At 45.2% G+C, this 21,426-nt stretch overlaps 1 protein-coding gene across 10 annotated transcripts in view; it reads left to right on the forward strand.

Moving 5' to 3' along the window:
* The window catches only part of Aox3 (aldehyde oxidase 3), an 86,313-nt gene that overhangs the window by 39,491 nt on the left and 25,396 nt on the right, over nt 1–21,426 (forward strand). For 8 of the 10 annotated variants that reach the window (XM_039084036.2, NM_001008527.2, XM_039084037.2 and 5 more), the window contains 11 exons: nt 632–746; nt 1,233–1,355; nt 4,701–4,797; nt 7,954–8,078; nt 9,259–9,392; nt 11,518–11,605; nt 13,526–13,612; nt 14,761–14,952; nt 15,138–15,365; nt 18,913–19,008; nt 19,785–19,913. In XM_039084036.2, coding sequence (XP_038939964.1) covers nt 632–746; nt 1,233–1,355; nt 4,701–4,797; nt 7,954–8,078; nt 9,259–9,392; nt 11,518–11,605; nt 13,526–13,612; nt 14,761–14,952; nt 15,138–15,365; nt 18,913–19,008; nt 19,785–19,913 — 1,414 coding nt within the window. Of the gene's footprint in view, nt 1–631; nt 747–1,232; nt 1,356–4,700; nt 4,798–7,789; nt 7,882–7,953; nt 8,079–9,258; nt 9,393–11,517; nt 11,606–13,525; nt 13,613–14,760; nt 14,953–15,137; nt 15,366–18,912; nt 19,009–19,784; nt 19,914–20,311; nt 20,432–21,426 lie in introns of those variants that run through there. The other 2 variants (XR_005488951.2, XM_039084040.2) reach the window with 2 other exon arrangements.

Genomic DNA, 21,426 nt, shown 5'->3' on the forward strand with positions numbered 1-21,426 from the left:
TAGGGACATGGTTGCCACTTAGCAATTAATCCTACCCCACATACTGAAAACACAGTCTGAATATGTATCTTGAAAATACATGATGATAGGAAAACGGTGGCTTGAGAGTGTAGACAAGGATGTCCCTATTGGGAGTGTAGACAAGGATGTCCCTGTTGGAAGTGTAGACAAGGATGTCCCTGTTGGGAGTGTAGACAAGGATGTCCCTGTTGGGAGTGTAGACAAGGATGTCCCTGTTGGGAGTGTAGACAAGGATGTCCCTGTTGGGAGTGTAGACAAGGATGTCCCTGTTGGGAGTGTAGACAAGGATGCCCCTATTGAATGAGTAACTTTCATCAGAAGAACAGGCCACTGTAATCTAAGAATTTAATGGGACAGGAACAACTTTCCTGCTTGGAGGAGCCTGAGCTTCTCTAAGCACCAGCACCTGAGCACTGGCCGAGGAGGCATAGGCTCACCCTGAGAGGGGAGAGCAGTCTGTGCCCAGGGGAACCAGTGTCCTCCACCTCCCACAATGTCTGCCTCATGATGTTCCTGTGCTCACAGGATACTCCTCAGAGTTCCCATCCTCACACAGACGGACGAGGTCCTTGCCACTCGGTGACACACTGCGCTTCTGTCTCTTTCCTAGCTCCCTCGATGCCTCTGAGGCCTTGGCATCACCTGGTGTGGTTGATGTGATAACAGCTCAAGATGTGCCTGGTGACAATGGCAGAGAAGAGGAAAGCCTGTATGCACAGGATGAGGTAGTGTGAAGACGGTGCCGAAGGCTCTCAAGGCACAGTAACTGTAATGGCAGTGGATGCAGGGGTTTCATGTATATGTACATATATATGTATATATAGATATATGCATATATCTATATATCTATCTATATCTATATCTACACACACACACACACACACACACACACACACACACACACACACACACACAGACTCTTCCTAATGACCTGAGACAACCCACCTGTCAGTTTTGTAACTGACTTGACGCAGTGAGAACGTCTTCTCTTTCTTTTAAGACAAAGACGTTGAGGCTCACAGGCTTTGGTAACTTATCAGAGGCGCATTGCTGGTGGTGGTGGCTGAGGCAGTGTTCACACCAGCCCCTGCTCTGTGCTACAAGTCCCTCCACCCCCAACCCCACCATCCCAAGCCCTTCTTACTCCTTGATGACAAGGACCTGGCTTCTCTGACTTTCATTCTGTTTGTGTGTCCTCTGCTTCTTCTCAGGTGATCTGCGTGGGTCAGATTGTCTGCGCCGTGGCTGCTGACTCGTATGCTCGCGCCAAGCAGGCCACAAAAAAAGTAAAGATTGTCTATGAAGACATGGAGCCCATGATTGTGACGGTTCAGGTAAGTTCCGATATGCTCACTCTTTGGGACACTAAGCAGGGAGTTAGCAAGAGCTGTTAGGTGTCTCGAGATGCAGTATTTATGAAATGTCTTAGTCCTGCGTCAGTTGTCACACACTTGGGTGATAACATATATGGAACGATGGGGTTTTTGTTTGTTTTTGCTTTTTTTCTGGAAGTTTCTTGCTCCCTTCCTCTTTCTATCAGATACTTCTGGCAGGAAATGGGTACTCTAATCCCACTACAGACCTCCTGTGACCGCTGGCTTTAAGGACACTTTAGGAAGTTCATCCTTTGCCTCTTAGGTAGATTTGACGATTTGGAATTTGGAATAATTTTCTCTTACCGTCTGCCCTGGGTTCCAGCTCAGGCTCCATGACATCTGAAAGTTTTCTGTTGCCTTCCATGGCCCTCTCCCCACTGAGTGTGGAGGGTTTTTTTTTTTTTTTAACCTAGGCTTTTCTTCACCTTTTTTCTAAAGTCTGAGGTAAAGTGCAGCAATTCCTTCTTGTGCTTTGTGGTAGGCCCACTAGAGAAGGGAGCAGCTCCATTCCCCAGCCAAGGGACAGTCGAGGCAGTGGCCTCGTTGTTTGGCAGACCAGACAGCCACTGAGAACTCTGTTCCTTTACTAAGAGCTCAGGAAGACTTGTCCACAGATTCAGACAGTGGGGTTGAATGTAAATTTTTTTATCTCAAACTGGGGGTTTCTACCCTGCCTTTGATCATTTAGTTCCCAGATAAAAGACATAAACCATTTATATTTACAATAAGCACTAGAGCTGGGCAAATATCTGCCCTTTTTCATGATTCACCTGACCCATGGCATCTTCTCCTCTTTCCACCTTCTCTCTCCCTCTTCTCATGATCCTGCCTCAGACCCCAAGCCTGGGAACTGAAACCCCACCCACCTCTCTTGTGCCCAGCTATAGGCTATCAGCATCTTTGTGCCACCAATAGTTTTAAATTAAGGAGGAAGTCACATAGCATCACTTGGCATACGTGTGGACTCTTCCTACAATTGCTTGTTCCGGAGGATTGTATGGTACACCTATAATATGTCTTATACCATAATGTGTTAAAAATCATTTCTTTTTATTAGAGACATATGCTGGAGGGTTTCCTTATTTGTCAGTCTTAATAGGAAGTCCTATAATGGCCATAATTTCTAATACATGTGTAATTACAGAATTGGCCTTTTCAAAAGTAAAAATAGTTACCCACTGAAATCCTAAATACATGTCTATAGTTTGGTGCACACGTTCCAGTTTTCCAAACTCTGTAGAGAGAATCACATCCACTTGCCAAATTTCATTTCCTTGCCTACTTTTAGGGTTACTCGCTGTAGGTAATGGAGTCTGGTTATATAAAGAACAAGTCTTTATAATCTCCTTGGCTTGTTGCTAAGTGATAGAAAATTCCTTTTTTAAACCTTTGCTGTTAACATAGTTCTTTTTCCTTTTTTTTTTTTTAATGAAATTCTGGAGGCTTTAGCACACTTCCTGTCAATAGCTGATCAATATCATTACCTTGTGCTAGAGGCCTGGTAGACCTGTATGAGACTGGATATGTGTGATGTGCAATGGATAACTTCTATTTCTGATCACTCGTTGTAGCTGAATAAGCAGGGAAGTCAATTTGGAATCACCCTGAGTAAGTTCAGCCGTTTCTATTTGCAAAACGACTCTCTCTGCGCATTGAGAGTCAGTTACTATATTAAGAGATTCTTAAAAACCTAACAACACCATAATAATAACAATATAACTGATTTTTAACTGAATTGCAAGGACTCTCAAACACCTTAGGTTTTCTGACTTACTTCTTGCCTTTCCTGACTCATTTGCATACAGTTGAAGACACTTGAGGTCGAGTGCTAAGGGAAACTAAGGATGAACAGATTAACCTTACCACACGGCTCATTGCATCAGAATAGACCAAGATAAGGAAGATTAAGTAATAGTGAAGAGGTCTTGAGTAAAATCCAAGCAGCAGGGGAAGAAGGCACAGGTGGACGCCTTCATAATCTTCCTGCTATGACTCAATTTCTCTGTAAGAGAAAAGACTGATTAACATGTAAAAAAATGCATACCTCAACACGAAGAAAAACATGTTAGGAACAGAAAACAGTCAACAGCTGGGAAAACTCTGCAAGCCACAGCACAGGAGACAAATGTATTCCCTAACTATATAAAGATTTCCTAGAAATAAATAAAAAGAACAACTAGGAAAACTGAACAAAGGATCAAGTAGAGTGACTGAAAGACGAAATTACAAATGTATGAACCTATTACCAACAAGGGCAATTTAAAAGGTAGAATTATCTGCAATTTTCAACAAAAAAAGTATGCCCAGGTCTTGTCTGTAGAATTGAACTGGATTTTGGTTCATGGTGTGGTGATAGAGTGCTTGCCTAGCATGCAGGAAGCCCTGAATTCACCCTTGTTGAACCAACACACATACTCAAATACACCCTAGAAGTGTTTAAAGTTGTGTGCACTTTTGAAATGAGCGCATTCTCTATTCATGGCTACAGAAAGATTTCTATTGAACTGATGAACAAAAGGCAAAAGTGAGGAGGGTAAGGTAGAGACCTGCGTGGATTTGTGTACATCTAGAATACATAGAAAAAGTAACAGTAGCGCTCACCTTTGAGGTGTGCACCCATGCACACCCACACTTCAACAGCCTGTGGAAATGCTGTGTCTCTCTGAAAACATTGGGATGTATTGGTTGATTTAAAAAAAAAAGTTTTGAAAAAAAAAAACAGTAAACCATTCACATAATAAAGAATCAATAATACAACCAGGTGAGATTTTGAGAGACGCTGGGTAAGTTAAGGAACAGGGTTTGTGTATCTGGGTGATTCTAACTACTGGAAGCATTCGTGTGTGCGTGCATGTGCGTGTGTGTGTGTGTGTGTGTGTGTGTGTGTGTGTGTGTGTGTGTGTGTGTGTGTATGTGTGAATTCATCAATACCGCTGTGACTGAAGGGTGAAGTTAATACTAGCTAGTGTAAGGATGTTTAGGCTAATCTAACATTAAGCCTACATAATGGATTTCTTCCAAAGATTAAAGGATACTGGTGTTCTCATTCAGTAAAAATTGATATGCAGTTACATCACGGGCTTCATTACACCATGATCATGTCTTCCAGGAGGCACCAGCTCAGAAGATAGGATCTAAGGTATCCATTTTCATTGAGGCATTATGAAGTCGTGTTTAAAGTGTGTGATAACCTAGGGAATTTGGAAGTTGATGGTTATCATTATGTATGGGTTTCAGCACGCAGGATCTACAGTGACCAAACTGAGCAACATACATAATCCCTTTCATTTGTTACCTTCCCAGGATGCACTGCAACATGAATCATTCATTGGACCTGAAAAAAAACTAGAACAAGGAAATGTCCAGTTAGCATTTCAAAGTGCTGATCAAATCCTCGAAGGTAAATTCTTTTGGGGAACTGGGTTTACTATGTAGCTCTAACTTGCCTCAAACCTGCACTCCCAGAGATCCTCCTGCCTCTGCCTCTCTAGTGCTGAGACTAAAGGCATGCGCCACACCCAGCCTTTAAGTTCCTTTTTTTCTCTCATGGAAGTTTTTTTAATATTTTGATGCTGTGGCTCCTTTACAAGTTGAAGTGACGCTTGGTGGTGTATCCCAGCATCCTGGGTGCTGAGGCAGACGGAACATGAGTTTGACAGCAGCCTGGGCTACCCTCGGGAGGATATAGCTCATTGACACTTGTTTGCCTAGCATGCCCGAGACCTGGGTGAACTTAATGAATCTTAATTCTGCTCATGAAGTGAGTGTTGAGGGGGACAACCCAGAATGTAAGACTGAGAAGATGGGGAAATATATGCGAGAGTACGACGGGGGGGGGGGGGGGGCGCAGGGCTGTGCTTTACAGACAATGGAAAGCATTGTGTTTTGAATAGGAAACAGTATCATTTAGAGCACCTGCCAGGAGAATCTGGATTGCAATGAGAAGAAAGGGTAGGTCCGAGGTCAGATCAAAGACCCTTACAACGTCCCCAGTGAGACATAACTGAGATAATAAGGCAGGAGAATTTAAGTGGGCATGTATACACTGACTGTGTGTGGCCAGCAAGGAAGACTCTAAGGATGTGCTGTCTAGGGGAAAGTGATACTCTTAGCAACGTGGCAGACATGTTTGTAGGGAGGTGGATGAGAGATTCGAGAAGCCAGAAGACCCTGATGGGCACTGTCCAGAAAAGCGAGGTGGAATTCATTAGCAGTTAAGAATTCAGGTGCTTGGCTGACTCAGACAGATACAGACAGCCACAGCCAAACAGTGGATAGAACTTGAGGACTCTTACGGAAGAGGAAGAGGAAGGATTGCGGCTGCAAAGAGGATAGGAACTCCACAAGAAGAACAAGAATCAACTTACCTGGAACTTTGGGGCTCTCAGAAGCTGAGTTACCGACCAAAGAACATACATGAGCTGGACCTAGGCCTCCCCACTCATATGCAGCAGAAATGCATCTTGACCTTCATGTGGGTCCTGAACAACAGGAGCAGGAGCTATCCCAGAAGCTGTTACCTGTGTGTGGGCTGTGTTCTAGCTGGACTGCCTTGTCTGGCCTCAGTGGGAAAGGAAGCACCTAGCTTCAAGTACCAGGGTGGTGGGGGATACCCAGGGAGCCCCCACCCACTCAGAGGAGAAGGGGAGGGAAAGAGGGGAGGGGAAAGATGGTGGGAGGGCATGACCAGGAGGGGGGCAAGTGAGTGAGATGCAAAGTGAATAATAATAATAAAATTAAATTTGAAAAGAATCCAGACACTCGGGAAAGAGTAGAGCTGGTGAGCAGCTCTGGAAGAATCCATAAAAATCAGTCTAATCCCTAAAGGAGCAAGAAATATCAAAAAATTCACTTAAAAAAAATCCATATCCAACCTGTTTCCAGAGGGGATTGGCGTAACCGCCAGGCAAAAAGACCCAAACCTGATGTTAGAGTCAAAACTGATGCTGTGAAAAGAAAATCTTCAGACAAAGCGTTTAATTGAGTGAAAGATGACTCTCAGATTAAGCCCCTGAGATGTTGAAAGCAGGCGGCCCTCACACTGTAGGCAGAGGACTCAGACAGGAAGTGAAGTAAGGTGCAGGAAAGGTCCCTTGGCAGCTTGTGAATGGCTGAAGCTCAGTCACTGGATTGATAGCTGAGACTCACCTGTTACAAAAAGCCAGCTCCTGGCTAGGCTTTCCGTCCACTTGCGTCATTGATTCGGGTAAAGTTCTTTATTGCAAGTTTGGAGGCATTCTGGAGCCAGATTTATTTTAACATAACAGTATTACACGTGTGACAAAAGGAGGTATGAGAAGCAAATGGGGACAGAGAGAGTGCGGGGGAAGGGGGAGAGAGAGAGGGGGGGAGAGGAGAGAGAGAGAGAGAAGGAGGGAGGGAGAGAGGGAGAGAGAGAGAGAGAATATCTTCAGCAAAGATCTCCTGAACTCATTACAGTCTCAGACCTGCTTCCCAGAGAAGTCAGATGAACATGGTGGACGATTCCAGGACCTTCCCCTGGGACTGTCAGCCATGAAAGTCAACTAAGTCCCAACTGAATGAAACAGCCTAGAAATCCAGATCTGTGGATTTATCATAAACACGCCATGGAGCCTTTACTCCTGCACATACCTCCACCTGCTGCAAACCAAACCTTTTTACCTTTCCTGAATTTATTTAGTTGGCGTGTGTGTGTGTGTGTGTGTGTGTGTGTGTGTGTGTGTGTGTGTGCGTGCGCGCATGTGGAGGTCAGTGGACAACTTTTGGGAATTGGCTTTCTCCCACTGAGCCATCTACTGACCCACAACTTTACTTTTCAATACCTATGGTTGATCATAGGTTTCTAAAAACTTTTATTTGCTACTTGGGTGAAGTTTGTAAAAAGGAGGAGGGGGGGGGAGGGGAGAGGAGAGACACTTACCCTGCACTCCTCCCTTCCCTCATCACATACATCATTTGCTCTTTCTACCCGAGGTCTCACTTTCTCAGGGTTGTTCTGTGGGTTAGGGTGCTGTTGACAGTGTTGAGAATTCATTCTGCAGCCTCACGTCTGCCAGCTAGGCAGGCACTAGGCCACTGTGGGTCCTAGTGCAGTCTCTTCCAACTCGGTGTGTAACTGAGATACAGTTTGTGGGGTTTAACACTTCCAACAAATGGAAGACAAGGCATCCGGCTGGTTGTCAGGATTCAAGTCCAAGCGTCCATGTGCTGTGTAAAGTCATGAACTATTCTGGACGTCTCAGTACAGAAATGAATTACCCTTAGATAATCATCTTATTCTTCACTCCAACCCGATTTCCCAATTGTCGCTCAAGCCAGCTCTTAAGAACATGCTGACACGAGTAGGTAAGGAGATGGAGAGTTTAAATTGCATGTAATTGCCTAATTATGCATACTGATGGCTGCTTTAGGAAACCGTCAACCTGCCATGATTCTTTGAAATCAAGAGAGGAAACTAAATGCCATTCACATGACCTGAAATAAAATAACAACATTTAGCAAAGCCCGCCACGGTCTGCTTCAGATGTGTTCATGATGCGTCTCTAAAGCCATGTGTGTTTGCTGTGTCCAAAAGGGGAAGTGCACTTGGGAGGCCAGGAGCATTTTTACATGGAGACTCAAAGCGTACGAGTGATCCCCAAGGGAGAGGACATGGAGATGGACATATATGTGTCCAGCCAGGACGCAGCGTTTACCCAGGTAGGCTCTATCACACAGGTGTCACTCATCCGACTTATGGTTAAGAGTCACATAGACAGATGTTGACTATCAAGGCAGAGGCAAAATCGAGCACTAATTTTTGCCAGTTCCCTTTAACCATCTACAAAAGTCTGCCCCTCTGTCCCAAATGATGACTACCTCCTGTCTCATTAGGAAGTAAACTGAGGCTGTAGGGTATGACTGCTCCTGGTCTTTATCTTCCTGCAGCCCCTCCCACCTCTAGCCTGAGGTGAGGGGCTCTCCCTCCTCTGCAGCCAGAAGCTTCACATCTGTAGCCTAGGCACCCACATTTGCCTTCGCCGTGTCCATTAATCTCTAGTTATTTAGTACCTGTTCAGATCAGTAGATTAAAATAAGTCTGCCCTATTCATGTGCATGCATGCGTACATGGTGTGTGTGAGCATGCATGCATACATGGTATGCCTGTGGGGAGCTTTCCAGCCATGATCCTACTTTCTTGTGTGAGCTCTTTGTAGCATGCTATGCAGGTGACCACTACCCATTGAGTCAGGAGCAATTATCCTGACTGATGTCTGATGTAAGCATATGTTCTCTCCTGAGCAGAAGCATAAATTATTTAAAGAATGGGGGTTGTCATTCTTCAGACTCCCCCCACCATGTTGTATCACGGTCCTCATGCAGCCACTTCTGGCTGCAGCCTGGTTGTTACCATCTTCCCTCTGATCCACTTGCTTCCACTTCAGACCATCCCTTGAGTCATAACAACTCAGATTTACCTTCGTGCGTCATGGTCCAATGGCGAGCTCTGCCAGCCTGACCTGGAATATCTCCTTTTGCATAGTACACAGCTTTCTCTGCCTCTCATTCCACCTCACTTACATAAGACCTTAATGCTCAGAGCTAAGGGACTTTAGCAGGACTGTAGGGGTTGCTGCTCAGATGGGAACGAGGAACTCAGTATTTGTAATGTGATCTATCATTCAGTAATTTTGAAACGCTGTACCAACATATCCTCTCAGCGGACATATTACAGGCATCCACAGCATTGTCTGCTGCAGTTGGTACCCAAAATAAAGAAGTACATTCTTGTTGTAGGCAGTGAGAAAATACTATGAAAGTTCTTTGGTACATGAACTTCTTGCTAACTGTGTGTGTTCTGTTTCTCCTTCTCGGGGGGCCTATGGCCAACTGTTCCTAGGAAATGGTGGCTCGAACCTTGGGCATCCCAAAGAACAGGATCACCTGCCACGTGAAAAGGGTTGGTGGAGCCTTCGGAGGGAAAACGAGCAAACCTGGGCTCCTGGCATCGGTGGCAGCTGTGGCCGCACAGAAGTGAGTGGATCCAGGAGCCACGTTGACACAGAGATGGTTCCTCTGTGTCCCAATTCTTACCCTCCAGTCCCAACAAGTTCAAGAGCTGCTTTTGGAGACACTTCCAACAGATGCCAAGGGATTGCTAGCCTCAGCAGCCCCACTGCGGGGAGAGGGGAACAGGCTGGCTCACATGCCTTCCTCCTTCCCACAGAGTCAGCAGCAGGGTGGGTTCCGCCTCACACTCCAGCTGCCCTTCAGCTCAACAGCCAAGAAACAGGAATAAAGCAACAGACAACTGATTAGTTCTCAGTAGTCACTGAGACGAAAGCCCATAGAGACAGGGAGGGATGGAGGGGAAACGAATACTTGGATGTTTTCCATGGGGGTGGTTACTACCCCTTAAGGAAGAAGACACCTGGTAGCATGTTAAATTTTTAGTGTGCTTAGAAGGAGAAAAACTGCTGACGGCTGTGCTTCCTGGAAGGGCTTTGTGGCTGGGGACTGCAGCAGGACACTTGTTTCTCACCGAAATTGTCCTATGTGTATGGATAACCTATTAAACTAGTGAGGCTATACCTGAGGCACGTGACTGACAGAGCGCTGACGTAATGGCAGAAAGGCCGATCACAGATCCTGCTTCCATAGGCAGTCCTGCTCAGATAGCTAGATCTAGGGGGAGTGCTCAGGGCTCACAAGCCACCTCTCTCACCTCTCTCTCTCTCTCTGTCTCTCTGTCTCTGTCTCTCTCTGTGTCTCTCTGTCTCTCTGTCTCTGTCTCTCTCTCTGTGTCTCTGTCTCTCTCACCCATCTCTATCTGTGTCTCTGTCTCTCTTACCCCTCTCTGTCTCTCTCTGTCTCTCTGTCTCTATCTCTCTGTCTCTGTCTCTCTCTGTGTCTCTCTCTCTGTCTCTCTGTCTCTGTGTGTGTCTGTCTCTCACCTATCTCTCTCTCTGTATGTCTGTCTCCCTTCCCCTCTTTCTCTCTCCTCTCTCACTCTCTCACACACACACACACACACTCATACTGCCCCCCTTTCTCTCACTTACTACTGTGTCCTAGAAAAGGACACAATTACAAATATATGAAACATATGCTTAATTTTAGTAACCCCAACCTCACTTCAGCAGACCATGATGGTAAGAGCTTCATAAATGGGGAGCTCTTAAGTGAATTCTTGAAGGAAAAGAAGGTTGTGCTGATACAATGGAGGCATGGCACTGGATGTCTATGCTATGTTGTTTTTATTATTATCTATGTATGATATATACATTGGCTGCATCACATCTATGGAGCTCAAAGGACAGCATTATGGGATGTATTTCTTTCTTTATGTGGGTTCTGGGATCAAACCCAGGTTGCCAGCTTACATGCAGTGCCTTTTCTCATGGAGTCACTTCCTCAGCCCCATCTGTGATGTGTCCTTAGAAGGTGGCATCTGATGTCCACCTGGAGGGACTCTGAGATACAGACTGAAGCTGGAAATGGCCAGAGAAGACTCTGGAATTCCAACTGCAGCCATCTGGAAATGAAAACTAAGGCTTAGCCAAATGAACATTTATTAAAAGAGGAGAATTAAAACCTAGAAATTTTGTAGAAGAAAAAAAAATAAGTGGTGTGACTTAGCATGAGTTGGTATTTGGATAAAAACACAAAGAATTAACGTATAAAGTTGGACTTGCGTATCAACTAGACAGCAACACCAACAACATTGATACAGGATACTACAGGAGTCACCAAAAAAGTCTCCTTTGGTTTTAAATTCCCCAGATTACTCTGGTGGCAGTGGGTGGGGTGGAGGGAGAGATCGGGAATCTAATTCACAGCTGTTAACCTTTTCTTAAACTTTGGAGTCAGGTCTGCAGCAGCCACTGGCAGGCTTGCCTGTGACACCGAAGAGAGGTGTCCTTCCCTCCCTCCCTTCCTGTGAAGGAACAACCATCTTAAGCCTACAGGAAGTTTCCCAGCCACCCATTTACCAGGAAGCAGCAAAGCCCTCCCAGCGCCCTTCTCTCTCCCGAGAGTAGCTGCATTCTGGTTCTTTCTCCTCTGCTTGAAGGGATGGCAGTGGTTGCTGGAACATTCTGCAAACCTGAACTCCCATCTCACGTGTGCTAGAATAGTGATCCCGTGTCTTTCTCTCTAGGACCGGCCGCCCAATCCGTTTTATTCTAGAGCGTGGGGATGACATGTTGATAACGGGAGGACGTCACCCACTACTCGGGAAATACAGGGTGAGTGGGTAGCAAAGTCCCTGCACGTGCCACTTCAGGGGCCTGTGGCTTGCAGCTCCAGCCCTTCAGAGCTCTCTGCTCACCCACACAGTGTGTTGTGTGTGCTTTGGCCTCCTTACCAAGCCTCAGCATCACCAGTGCGGCCCTTGAGTCACTGCACATAGAAGGAAAAGAGACGCTAATACAGAGACTGGGAGCATGACAGAGACGGGCGGAGACTGGCATTTGCTGGTCTCCCCATTCCTGGGACCTCTAGAAGACAGATGTTTCTGGATTTGGTACTTCTCTGAATTTGATTCATCCTGCACATTCATGAATCTAATTCAAAATACGTCCCCTTTGCTGGAAGATTGTCTTGTAGCAATGTCAACCTGGTAGAATATAAAGCCCTGTGGGACACAGAAACTGTGCTAAGAAACAAGCGACAGACCTGATCTTCCAACTTCAGCTTTAGACCCCAGAGACTTCAGCCCTTAGGAGAGGAGACTTGTGGACGTTAGCATAAAACCTGAGTGGTTTCTCACTCCACTGTGGTCAGATACAGATCCTTGCTCGGGGCAGGGACCTTCCCTAGGTGACTCCTGCAACTGAACTCCCAAACCCCATAGTGTATTCACCCTGACTGTTTCCTCAGAGTGCTTCCTGCACGACAGATACTGCCCTGTTCATCCCCTTCTGAGTACCTGGTGCATACTCCCAATCAGATGGGTGCTGGTAAGCCCACCACACCAGACCGCCGACTTCTTTGTGCAGGAGGCTTGTCTGCTTTCTTGGTATCTCCCACATAAAATATGCACTGGAGTGAGGTGTGTGATGGCCAACACTGTGGAAAGGAATCAGAGGTCAGACAGACAAATAAGCCTGTTCTCCTCAGAGTGGTCATTCACTCAGAAGACAAATATGTGGTTTCACAAGATCTACCACAATCAGTTGAGGCAGCCAAACCAGGGGGACTGAGAACTCAATCCACCGAGGTGTTTCTTTGTAGTTTCTGATCTTCTCCTTCTAACTGAGTATATTGTAAACTATTGCCAAGACAGTTTTGTAATACTGTAATAAAAGCTACTTGTTTTGTGGGAAACAAAAAGAAATAGAAGAAACTCAGTATGTGCTGCCTGAAGAGAAGAGAACCGAGATATAAGGATGAATGTTCTGAGGGGACAGGAAACATTCTAAGGATAGAGATGTCTAAGGCTCATCCCAGTAGGTCAGTTCAGTCAGAATGCCTGCCTCTCCTACAGCTGCTGTGACCATCTCAGGCCCAGCCTGAACCCTGACCAACACCCATCTTAGCCTCCTGGTGCCTGACTAGGTGACCCAGATCCAGCCTAGCTAGGATGCTGCCATTGCTCAAACTGCTGGAAACCTATGCAGAATGGAGAAAACCTATTCAGTGTTCTAATGGAAGACACCACCAGAAAGCAGCAAGGACAGAGTAGACCGCCCCATCTCTTTCTCTTAGGTTTTCGAGACAGTCTCACTGCAGTTCTGGATAGCTTGTACTACAGGTGGACTTCCTGTGGGTCAGGTCAGCAATGATCAGAGTGTTGTCACTGGATCAACAGCAGCAGGGTCACCTGGGCATTTGCTAGAAACAGATTCCCAGGCTCAGGTCCACTGGGTCAAATACTCTGATGTGGGACTCAAGCCTTGAGACGGTGGTGACACACATGAAGCCTTGACATGGGTGACAGCTTTGTCCCTGTTGTCATGCCTGAGGGTACTGAAGCATAGAAAGGTGGAGCAGGCATTCCAAAGCAAATGGCAGGAGCTGGGTTTGAACCTAGGCAGACCCACTCCACCGGCCCACATGCTTAGCATCCACTGAACTTCCACTTCCACTTGCTCTGTTCAAATGCTCTGGAAATTGTATTCACACCACAAAACTCACAGGGGCAAATGGTGCTTAACTGTTCACAGGTTGGCTTCATGAACAATGGGAAGATCAAGGCAGCAGACATCCAGCTTTATATCAACGGAGGCTGCACCCCAGATGATTCTGAACTGGTAAGGGGCTTGTGAGAACACCTGGGGTTCCCACTCTTGGTGACAGGGGGACTCCATGATGCCTAAGCCCGGTGTCTTAGAGGATCAGCTTAGAAAGTTCAGACCACTAACCTCACCCGCTAACCATGGATAATAAACCATGAGCAAGGGTGACTCAGGATGCTTCCAGATCTCTACTACCCACTGCCTGCAAGAAGTCAGGGGCACGGTAAGAAGTCAGGGAACGGTAAGATGCTGTGGCTCTGAGGTACCCCATCCAGAAGGGTACCCAAGGCTCGCTTTCCACTCACTGTGCTCTAGGGTCTGAGAGTGAGCCTTTGATGAATATCTTAGGTTGACTCCAGAACTTCCCCTGCAGAGAGCTGAGTTCTCCTTTTCTCCTTCCAATACTCTCTTCTGGGTAGAGCTGGGGGAGCGGTCAGGGAAAGAGCATGCTAACACATGGAGAACAGGGTTTGGGGTTTGTCTCAGGCAAATCTCCTCTTTGTGCCAGGGAAAACTCTTTCCTATACCTCCTACCTCTTCCCTCCTGCTCAGAGACTAAGCCCTACCAGGCTCCCATCCAGACCCAATAGCTTTTGCAGCGCCTCTTGATCCAAAACTCATGCAGATCTTCCCATGCCTGTCATAATCTAATCCTTTAACAATAGATATGAGGACACCATTGGCCTAATTGGCCCTTTTCCCCCTTTCTAAATCTTTCCATCGATTCTAAAGGTGTAAGGTAGGATCACAAAAGTATGTGGGAACTGGGGACAGCATCTGTTTCTCCTCTTTAGACAAAAACAATACAAACAAGCAAAGCAAAGCAAAACCAAACCAAACTTTGTAAGTTTTAAGAATTAAAAACAAGGGTTGGGGATTTAGCTCAATGGTAGAGCGCTTGCCTAGCAAGCGCAAGGCCCTAGGTTCGGTCCCCAGCTCCGAAAAAAAAGAAAAAAGAAAAAAAAGAATTAAAAACAAGCAATGAAACCATAAAACTACACAGCCATACAAGTTGATAGCCAGGAAATAACATACAGGATTCCTTTCTGGCTGTGCCAAGAATGGAGTCAAGAAATACATCTCAGAAGGGTTTGTCTTCACCCTATCTGGACAAGGGATTTGACTGATGCCTAGTTGTTTTTTTAACCTTGGAATATTTTTAGGTGATAGAATATGCTTTGCTCAAACTGGAAAATGCGTACAAGATCCCCAACCTCCGTGTCCGAGGTCGCGTCTGTAAGACCAACTTGCCATCCAATACAGCGTTTCGGGGATTTGGTTTTCCCCAGGGGGCATTCGTAACAGAAACCTGGGTGTCAGCTGTGGCAGCCAAATGCCACTTGCCACCAGAGAAGGTAAGAGGAGCTAACAATTGTTTTAGTCTTTAAGTAGATAAGTGGACCGTTTCCCATTGTCCATACCACATTGTTTCTTCAGTGCTTCATTTGATAACATGCTGGCTCTGATATTCTAGAACTCATCTCTTTAGGGCTAGCTCTTGGAGACCTTTGTGTGAAATTGGGCATTTTCATTCCACCAGGTTCGAGAGTTAAACATGTACAAAACAATCGACAGGACAATTCACAAGCAAGAATTTGACCCAACGAATCTGATAAAGTGCTGGGAGACATGTATGGAAAATTCTTCCTACTACAGCAGAAAGAAGGCTGTAGATGAATTTAACCAGCAGAGTTTTTGGAAGAAGAGAGGAATTGCCATCATCCCCATGAAGTTCTCAGTTGGATTTCCAAAGACATTTTATCATCAGGTGATGATTATTGGAAACACTTAAAAGTTTTATACATATGTGTGTGTATATGTATATATTATACTCACATACATATATAGCTTATTATATATGCGCATATGTATGATGTGTGTATATGTATGTATATATATTATATGCACATGCATATATAGCATTTTTATATATGTGCATATAGCAAAAGCTATATTCTAGGAACAGTGGTTCTCACCCTTCCTAATGCTGTGACTCTTAATACAGTTCCTTTGCTGTGGTGATCCCCACCATGTACTCTCATTGCTACTTCATAACTGTAATTTTGCTACTGTTATGAATTATAATTTAAAGATCTGATTACCAATTCAAGATTACCAATTCTGCTATGTGACCCTTGTGAAAAGTTGTTTAATATGCACCCCCCCAAAGGGGTCTCCACCTACAGATTGAGAACCACTGTCTTAGGCAATAATTCCAAAGGTTTGCCAGGTTGGTTTCTTTTGTCCTCAAAGCTACAATATTGATGGTTGAGTAACTGCTGATAACAAGATCTGCAGTTCAGAAGTACTTCCTTAAACCCAGTCTTGCCACAAACTTGTTGTGCTCTAATTAACTTCTAAGCATGACTGCTGGAAGCCATTTCTGAACCTGCCCTGCCCTACCACCCTGATGCTTAACTCAGGGTGTAAAATTTGACTTCCCTTAAGGGTTCCTCACTCCAGGCTACTACATGAGCCCTTGTCTCTGCTATCTGCCTGTTCTCTATCCTAGCATGGGGTGTATGTGATGTGTGGGTAGATGCATTGTTCAATGGACAGTTGAATAATGAATGAGTGGTACACTGCAGCAGCAATAAGAAAGTGAGGGATTTTTTTTATGGGTATTCAGTTATTCTTTATAATCTTCTTGAAACTGTTAACTATGTTCCTATGCAAGCAAAGTGAGCTCACTGGATCATGCACAGAAAACCCACTTCTGTCAGTGGCTTTTCATGGTCTGTAGGTTTCTCATAGAGATACATTTCATCTTGTATCTTTACAATAATGAATCTTTTTAAATCAGAGCCATCAAGCAGGGCACCCAAAAGGCAGAGTTGGTGGAATTTTAGAATATGCTTTATGAGAAGAAAGAAGAGAGTATCTGTAGATTTTATACTCAATATTCATGGCTCTGTTGTCTACAAGATGGGAATGTGAGAAACGCTCCTGGGACTCCTCCTCCCTTCCCAGGGTGGCTGCAGGGAGAGAGCAGCCCCACACTGCAGAGCCTGCAACTGGGTCGCATGTTTGCAGCAACTCCTCTGCTGTCTGTGCAGTCTTCCAATAAATCCTTTGACAATAGCATTGCTAGGCTGTTATACCACACCCCAGATAATGATGGGAAGCAACCATTAGCTTCAGGGGAGACAATGACTAGTTATGAAAATCCATGTCACTAGATACTCCCCATGTCAACATGTGCAAGGTTGTTCTAGTCTAATTGGACCTGTGTCCTAGAAACAGCGCTATTTACCCTCTCAAAGCTAAAAGTTTGTCTGCCCAAGATTGTACTTGCTCCAAGCACACTCTGCTCCACTCTTGAAAGAGGGTAACATGAAATCAAATTATACCCACTTTGTAGCCTGTATTTCAGTGAGGAGTTTCTAGAGATGGTGCTTACATCTCTAGATTTTTCTCATCTAGTAACTCAAGTGAGAGTTCTACCCCACTCCAAGCATCATTTACCCACAATACACTGTAGGTGTTTAGTGTACCTCCTTTTGGGGAAAAAGCTACAATATATTTCCATAGTCACTTTCTCAATGAGAATGTTCCACAGATTTGTTTGTAACTGTATAAATAATATATACTTACTATTATTATAAACAAATTTAAAAGAAACCAAAAGTTTCAAAAAAAATCTCTTGAAAGTCAACCATATAAAGAAAACCGCTATTGGTTTTGTTAGTATGTTTTTCTGTACCTCTGGGAATATCTGTGTGTATCTATGTAATTGGATGTTTTAAACACAGTTGCAGAGGGCTTTTCATTTTAGTGTGAGAGAGATGCTGTCTCTCCATCTCTCCTTTACCTCCAGCTCCAGCAACATCATTGTTCTTAGTTTCAAGTACATGCTTCTGCTTGTCTCTGCGTGTCCCTCTCCAGGAGCATATAATCGCACGGGGACATTCACAGACTGATGGGCGTATGTGATGATGCCATATCTTTGAGTGAGAATGCTCTTCTCACCTTCCACTTTCTTCCTTACCCAGTGATCAAACTGGAACTAACAGCATTAAGTGGGAGAAGAGGTGGGTTATGGGAAGAGCCGGCCATGTAAACCTTTTCTGCCTCCTTGGAATCTCATATCCTCTCTGAAGCCACTGTCATCAACTGCTCTGAGCCTGATCAGCTCGGCACCCCTTCCCCAGCACCTCCTGGTTGATGGATGACTTTATCCAGGCAAAGGGCTGTGATCTGGAGATTTGCTGCTGGAAGGTCTGGGTGTGTGCCTGATTTGAATGTCTAATGGCTGTGTGGCCCTGACAGGTCTCTGGCTCTCATTGTCACTTCTCATCTGCAAAATGGAATTGGTATGGAAGCAATCATTTCCATTCCAAGTCAGCGGATAGTCCTAGGGCAGAGCAAAAGTCCTTCCTGTCTAGGGGCAATAACCCTATGGATGAGGCACATGTCCCACACATAGACACAGACTACACAGCTTTACTCCATCAGCGGAACAGCACCCCCTCTCTGATTCATGAACACTCTGAGTTAAGTCCCACAAAATAACAGCACCTGGTCTCACAGGTCGGGGAGGGAAGACCTGAAACACTGTCAGAGCCAAAATAGCCCCAGAGGGTTGAGGGTGGGGGATAGTTCTACAAAGACATACATCAAAGAATGGTGCTGGTACAAACATGCTAAATGGAAGCTGGAGGGATGGCTCAGTGGTTGGAGTACTTCCTATTCCTGCAGAGAACCTAGGTTTGACTCTCACAAGTGTCTATAACTCAAGTTACACAGGGGATGCAAGGCCCTTTTCTGTCTTCCTCAGGCACCAGGCATGTACATGGTACACAGGAATAAAGGAAAGATTCATATGCACATAAAATAAAGACAAGTTTTTAAAGAATATGCTAAACGTGCTAAGTAGAACAATAGCTCTAAATATTCCAATGCATCTGCACTACATGTTCACTGCTAGAAACTTTTAACAACAACCTCACTGAGGTATAATTTATATGCAATAAAATTCATGCATGTAACATGTGCAATTCATGTCAATTGCATAATCCCATCACCTAGGATTCTGAAGCAGCAGGATTGTAAAACTGAGGCCAGCATAAGCTATATAGCCCCATTCTGCCTCCACAACAATAAAATAGAAAGAAGAAAAGGAAGACAACAGAGTGTATAATCCAGTGGTCTATGACCTTGTCACAGGATTAAGGGTGGCATGTGCAGTAATTCATACTGAGTGACATTTCCAAAACCACTATTACTCTCACAACATCGGGTGAGAGCAAGCTAAGTTTCCACCAGCCAGGTTGAGGTCCAGCACACTCTGAGAACGATTTCTAATTTTGTTTCAGGCTGCTGCTTTGGTCCAGATCTACACAGATGGGTCTGTACTAGTTGCTCATGGTGGTGTTGAACTGGGACAAGGTATTAACACCAAAATGATACAGGTGAGAGAGGTCGTTTCACAATTGGCTTAGAGAGAGCTTAGGGAATATTCTGGATTCTGTTCTGAACCATATTTGGGCTTCACGATACAATAACCAACATATCCCCAGAACCCCTACTAGTTCTTAGTGGATCTGCTGGAAATAAGCCAGCTGGAAATAAGCCAGCTAGGAGGTAGAAAGAGTCTTCACCTCCCTTCTGGAGTGAAAGGCACATTGCCAAAACTCAGCTTCCCTCGGGTTCAGTGGCCTCTGACCCCTGACTACAGCAGCTATAAGTGCTCATAGACTCCAAAAGCTTGGGCTCTGGGCAACCAGCAGTTCCAGACAAAATATGGACATACTTAGCACCTAAAGTTCAGGCTCCCTGATCCCAGACAACCTGTTCCATCTCCAAAGACAAATCCATTGGCTTGTGGTCATTTCATAAAATAAGGAAGCCCATGGCTGGCCCTCCTCTAGCCATGCTTCTAGTAACTGACTCTGAGATAAAAGAGATGGGGTATCTGTGTTTTGTCTTTACAAGATCTTGTCCTCGCAGCAAACCCTGCCTCATGGCACTGGGGAAATTTTCCCCAGCTCTGGTACCTGACAGGGTTAAAACAGAGACAGGGTTTAAAGACCTTTAAGGTCTTTATGAGTTTTAATTTGTATATATCTGTTCAAAACAACTTTCTCACTTTTTCGGAGTTAAGAAAATAGCAAAACTTTCTAGAAGGATTAAGTCATTGTCTCAGTTACAGCTTGGACTGGTATAACCTGTCTATTCCTCTGGACAGGTGGCTAGCCGTGAATTAAAAATACCAATGTCTTATATACACCTGGATGAAATGAACACTATGACCGTCCCCAACACGATTACCACTGGAGGCTCCACTGGTGCCGATGTCAACGGGAGAGCTGTTCAGGTGACAACTCACTGACTCCCAGGAGCGAAGAGGCCTATCACTTCTGAGCAGTGAAGCCTTTTCACAGGGCAGACAGTTCCTCAGTGTATTAGGAACATTCCCACCCCATCTATCATAAGCATAGGATTAGTGTGACAGTTTTGTGGGAGACTTGGCCCATAAGTGCTTGGCATCACGGATGGGCAGAACATCATGGTAGTGATAATGCATGGGAGTGGAAGTTCTTGACCTCACAGGAATGTGTAAGACAAGGGCCAGGGCCAGGTATAACTTCCCAAGTCACACCCCTGGTGACACACCTCCCACAATAGCACCATGGGGCCTAACCATGAGCACTGGGGGTTATTTTATATTCAAACCCTTACATTTGCAAAATGTCTGCTGGTGCTTTTTCATAGAGGTTTCAGAAGGAAGGAGGAGCGTCACCAAACAGCGGGCACCAGAATATTATCTAGCAGTATAAAGTCTATGTTTGCTAATATATCTCAAGAACACCCTAAGACACTAACGTCATAAAGGCAAGTGACGAGACCTCTTTGGCTAAAGAGTCATCTGGAGTCCAGAAGAGAACACAACCCTCCATTCTCAGCCTGTTGTGGGCATCTGTAGAAGGCAGGGGCTTGGGGAGAAGCCTCAAATGAGATTGCAGAGTCTTGGGTTCTATATCAGAGCAAGCAGGTCTCCTCCTTGAACGCTTCAAATGCAAATTGACTCCATTCTTTACTTTCATGCCACTTTCCATAGAGAGGAATACAAAGTTCCAAAGTGCTGCTGAAACTTCCCCAAAATGTGTGTGTGCGTATGCGCACACACACAACACACACACACACACACACACACACACACACACACACACACACACTCACACAAAACCACCACATACTTCCCTTTAAGGTAGGACAAAGAAGCCTTGTTGAGACAATGACCCTTGTGTCTGGTTTGTTCAGCGGAACTTGGTAGCCGTGACTCGGTAGCTGCTCCAAGATCCGTATTCACATCTGGACTAACGCCCCTGATATAGCAGCCAGTGCTATGGCAACCTAATCTGAAACAACCCTCTGAGGTGGATAGTTAGAATGTCTACAGCATCCAAGTCAAGGCACTTCGAAGGTCAAAGGGAGCCAGTGATCCCAGGACAAGTTGACAAGAGCAGGGGGCTGGGCCTGGGAAAGTGGAAGAAATGGTTGCTCATTGCTGATATCCTCAGTTCATAAATGAGGTCCCAGGCCATGGAGAGCAAAAGCTGTTCTTACTCTAAACACATTTCCCAGCACCCAGGTTGCCTTTCTGTGTGACTCAGCACCTGATCTGGGGGCTGCTTTTATGTCCATTCCCCTGGGTAGTGGTTTCATAGCTTTGCTGGATATTTGGCAAACCTTGAATGAAGCATTAGCATAGACACAACTAAAATAATAAAATAAGTTGCTGTGGCTACACAGAGAGAAAAGGTTTGTATCCCTCTGAGCTCCCTCCCATCTTCTGTGGTAGCCCCCAACATTCCACATCAGCATCG

Source organism: Rattus norvegicus, chromosome 9, assembly GCF_036323735.1.
Source record: "Rattus norvegicus strain BN/NHsdMcwi chromosome 9, GRCr8, whole genome shotgun sequence".
Lineage (NCBI taxonomy): Eukaryota > Metazoa > Chordata > Mammalia > Rodentia > Muridae > Rattus > Rattus norvegicus.